The 4,602-nt window shown below is 66.2% G+C and overlaps 1 protein-coding gene across 1 annotated transcript; it reads left to right on the top strand.

Moving 5' to 3' along the window:
* The first annotated feature begins 2,319 nt into the window (after positions 1-2,319).
* Positions 2,320-3,888, top strand: FOXI2 (forkhead box I2). Its single transcript, XM_063101750.1, has 2 exons — positions 2,320-2,830; positions 3,452-3,888. Exons 1-2 carry the CDS (start codon positions 2,320-2,322, stop codon positions 3,886-3,888), a joined length of 948 nt encoding a protein of 315 aa, XP_062957820.1.
* Positions 3,889-4,602: the final 714 nt, after the last annotated feature.

Consider the following 4,602-nt stretch of genomic DNA (forward strand, 5'->3'; position numbering starts at 1 on the left):
TAATCCTTCCTCTCAAATCACTGTTACTGCACTGAGAGAAGTGTATTCTACATTCAAAGCCTTGGACAATCAAAATCCCCCCCAAGGAGCAGAAGTTTTCCTGCTAGCACTTCCCATCAGCAGCTGGAACAAGGGAAGAGACTGCCTGGTAAGTTCTTGCGGATTTGTGCCATGCTGGTAACCCTGCCCACCTGGCGGTGGCTCACATCCTCATGCTCTGACACCATTCGGGTCAGCAGAGCTGTGCAACTGCTGTGATGCCCCATCCTCGTGAAACACGGGTCTCTCAAAAACTGCCTCCTAATCGGCAGCCATTTCAAAATTCCAGAAAGTGTGGAAACCGTCTCAGACCCCTGGAGAATTCAGGAAAGACTGTTATTATGGGAGAAGGGAAGGCGTAGGTACCCTGGGATATGCACGGATTCCCAGTTGGCCCACAGTGAACGGATCTGACTGATGCTTGCAACCACAGTTGCTGATGGAAAGACACCTTCTTCAAGAGGTGGTTACTGAAAAGCTGGACACATCTACAGAGAACAGCATGTGGTTACAATTGTGAGCACACGCTGGAAATCGCCAAGCTGAGAGGCAGGTGGCACCGGCTGTCCCCACCTGAGAAGCCAGGGGAGCTGCCATCCTGAGTGCTTCCCATCCCCCTGTGACTGTCCCTGCAGGGGTAGATAGAGGGAGGCTTCTGAAAGGCACCAGGGATCCACTAGCACTCCTTTGACAATAATTGGAAATCTTTTGGGAAGGGGGAAAGGAGTGAGGGTCGTGCAGTCCGGCTGAAGAGGGGACCCCTGTGAACAGCTTGGGGTATCCTTCCAGCAATTGGCTGGGAATTGCCTTTGGCTCGCGCACCACTTCCTCAGGGCTGTTGCTTGTTAAGTGGAGAAGCCCTCGTGGCAACAGAGACTCACTTCCTTCTGCCGTTTCTTATTGTCCCTTAAAGTGGCTGTTTTACATAAAATTTGGAAACCATCTCCTAGGCCTAAGGCTACACCCCTAGTAAACCGCCTCCTCAAACCGGGCCCCTTAATTTCAAAGCCAGAGCTCTCTCCTCAATCCAACCAGTGGCCCAAACCCGCCAGCCAGAAAGCGGGGAGATGGGACCTTTTGTGTTTTAAATGAATTGAGATTAATTCGCTTTGACGATCCACAGCCCCGGGAAAGAACGGAGAGTGCCGGGAGGAGCCTGTGTTTAACAGCTTCGGCTCTGGCACCGCGGGCGATGAAATTTGCGGGGACCACCCGGCGCGAACTGTCGCCCTTCCGCGGAAGTGGCCCGAACTCGGTGTCAGGAGGGCCGCGCGCTCTTCCCAGATACCCAGATACGCAGCGCGTCAGCCTGGCCCGACCTCCCTGCGAGCGTCGCGTTGCCCGCAGCGGGGACCTGGGCGCCCGGGACAGCCGGTTAGCCGGGGACCTGGGGAAGTCTGGGGAGCCGGGCGGCTGGTGTCCGCTGCGCCGCAGAGGCGCGCGTGTTTTCGGCCCGTCCCGGGTCTTCGCACCCCGTGCCCACGACCACCGCGCGGACAAGCCCGGTGGAGCCCCGGACTCCCGGGAGCAGCGAAGGCTTCCCCGACGGCTGGCGTGTCCGGGACTTCCAGCGTCCGGACACCACCCGCGGGGTCTGGGCTGCCTCCCAGCGAATGCCAGCCCGCCGCCTTCGCGCGTTTACGGCGCGGGGACTTCGGACGACTCCAGGGTCACTGTCCCCCCTCGCGTTCTCTTAGCACCGCGACACCCACGGACTGCGTCACGATCTCTTGCGCAGGGCGGTCGCCCTCCACTCCCCGCCCCGTGGCATCGCTGACACAGGGGCCCGAGCGAGGCGGACTTCGTGTGGGCAGGGTCTCTCCCGGGCGCTTTCGAGTCACAACCATGGGTCACTCGGGAGACGTGGTATCGTCCGGGGCAGTCGGGGCTGCAGGGCCCAAGATGCCAGAGGAGGCCGGAGTTTGTGAGATCCCTGGGGACCCAGAGCCCCTGCTGCTAAGACCACGAACGACTGTCTGGACGGGCGACACGGGCCGCACGGGGAGGAGGGATGCTGGGTGCGGCGCACTGTGCGCTCGGCGGGACCAGGGCGGGACGGAAGGCTGACCCCGGGGCGGGGACGTGGGACTTCGCTCCTCCAAGGCTGGCGGGGGAGGGGCTCGCCAGCGACACTGACCCAGGGCTCGGCCCCGACGGCATTTAAAGGGCGCAGGGCGGGGCCGGGCCGGCCGCACCCGGGCGCCGCTGGAGGCCACGCTCGATGGGGCGCCCACGAGCTTAGGCGCGGAGCCACCGGCCCCGGCCCGGCAGCGGCGGGACATGGCCGCGTACTGCGACGGCCTGGGCGCCTGCTCCGCCCCGCACGGCCAGGCCCGGGCCCCCGCGCACGCCCCGGGCCACGCGCCGGGCCATCTGGGCGCGGCGGGCGGTGGCCCGCGCCTGTGGGTGGACGCGCCCGCGCTCAGCCCCGCGCCCTGCTCGCCGGTCCCCGCGCCCGCAGCGCCCTACGCGGCCCCCGGCTACGCGGCCCCCGGCCCGCTTCTCGGCGCCCCGGGCGGCCTGGCGGGCGCCGAGCTCGCGTGGCTGAGCCTGTCGGGCCAGCAGGAGCTGCTGAGGCTGGTGCGGCCGCCCTACTCGTACTCGGCGCTCATCGCCATGGCCATCCAGAGCGCGCCGCTGCGGAGGCTGACGCTCAGCCAGATCTACCAGTACGTGGCCGGCAGCTTCCCCTTCTACAAGCGCGGCAGGGCGGGCTGGCAGAACTCCATCCGCCACAACCTGTCGCTCAACGACTGCTTCAAGAAGGTGCCCCGCGACGAGGACGACCCAGGTGAGGGCCGGGCGCCCGCGCGCCCCGTCCGGGGCTCGGGGTGGGAGCGGCCTCGGACAGCCCCATCCGTCCCCGCACAGCTGGGGATCCTCAGGCGGGGAGGAGGGGACGCGAGACGCAGGCGGGACGTGCTTGGGCTTGGCTCCTGGGTGACAGCAGGCCCCGCAGGCCCCGACTCACTTCCAGGCTGGTGCTCTCACGGGTTCTCCTCCGGCTAGATGGCCTCTGGGTCCTTCCCTGTAAAATGGGGGGTGGGGACAGCGCCTGCCCCAGGTGCCCCTTTGGAAAGCGCTGGACCGGCTCCGCTGCAAGGGCGGAGTGGCCGGCCGCGTCCACACGGCCCCGCACCCCGCAAGCCTTCTCGCCCGCCTTCAACTGAGCCGGGCTCAGCATTTCCCGGGGGTCCCCTCCTGGGTCCTTCTGGACTGTCCTGATTCTTCCCAGTCTGGCTGAGGAGGCCCGTCCAGGTACGAAGTGCCGCCTCATGGCTTGGGGTGGGCACGAGGGCTCCCGACCCCCGCAGGGACCGCTGGGGGCGTCTTCCGAGCTCGACCTGCACGCTCACGCGCGTGTCCCGTCGAACCCAGGACTTCCTGAGCTGGACGTTTCCTTCCTGAGCAGGTAAAGGCAGTTACTGGACCCTGGACCCCAACTGCGAGAAGATGTTCGTCAACGGGAACTTCCGAAGGAAGAGGAAGAGGAGAGGAGAGGCCAACGCGGCCGCGTCCCCGGGAGCCAGGAGCCCGGGAGGGGTCCAGGCGCCGGCGCTGGAGGCCCCGGGCGCGGCGTCCCCGGACCCGCAGGCCTCGCCGTCCCCGCTGGCACCCGAGGCCGCTGCCTGCTTCTCCAGCTTCGCCTCGGCCATGGGCGCCCTGACCGGCGGCGGCCTTGGCACTTTCCCCAGGGGCCGAGCGGGTGACTTTTCTTTCGGGACGGTCGCCACCCACGGTCCTCAGACCCCTGGCCCCGTGTCCAGCTTTGCCCTTGGCCACCCGACGGCGGCCACCGGCTTCCGCGTCAGTCACCTCGTCTACAGCCGGGGAGGAACCGAAGTTTGAAGAGAGGCTGGAGACTGGCCCGGGCGCCCTGTCCACAGGTGCTGAGCTGAGGCCCCGGGTTCCCCGTGGTGACAGTCCCGCGTGTTGGCGCCGCAGCCGTCGGTGCCGCAGGAGGGAGAGCAGAGCTGAGCCGAGCGGCGCCTCGGCCTCCGGGGTGGCTCGCCAGCCGAGCGCCCCTCATCCAGGCGACCTTACGGACCGGGAGTGACGGCGCTCGGAACCTGCACTCTCCAGGGATCTGCCATGAAGGGGCGCCGGGCTGGCGCTCAGCTCTGGCGTTTTCGAGGGGAGCCTGGCAGACCCCGAAGAGCCTTCTTAGTGCTGGTGAGAGGAAAGTGGACTGCAAGAGCGGTCCCGGGGCCCAGCCGCGGCTGATTTTCACCTGGCCCAGCCAGGCCGTCCTGGCTCAGTGCCTTCCCTTGGTGGTCCAGGCAGGCGGCCAGGGGATCAGGAGCAGGAGTGTGTGCTGAGGGGATCTGGGACTATAGGGGCTGGGGAGCATGTAGGAGGGGATAAAGCTGCTCAGGCCGGGAGGGGTCTCGGGATACAAGCTTCCTTTCCTGTCGTTCAGCTCCTGGCCTAGATGATCCTTCTCTAGGACCAGGCTTCTTCCAGGACTCTGCCATCCCCGCCAGGAGCAGTGCCTACCACCTGGGAATCCAGTTTGCCCCTCGCCCCACCCACACTCATACTTGCTCAGGTGAGGCAGGCAGG

Source organism: Cynocephalus volans, chromosome 7, assembly GCF_027409185.1.
Source record: "Cynocephalus volans isolate mCynVol1 chromosome 7, mCynVol1.pri, whole genome shotgun sequence".
NCBI classification, from domain to species: domain Eukaryota; kingdom Metazoa; phylum Chordata; class Mammalia; order Dermoptera; family Cynocephalidae; genus Cynocephalus; species Cynocephalus volans.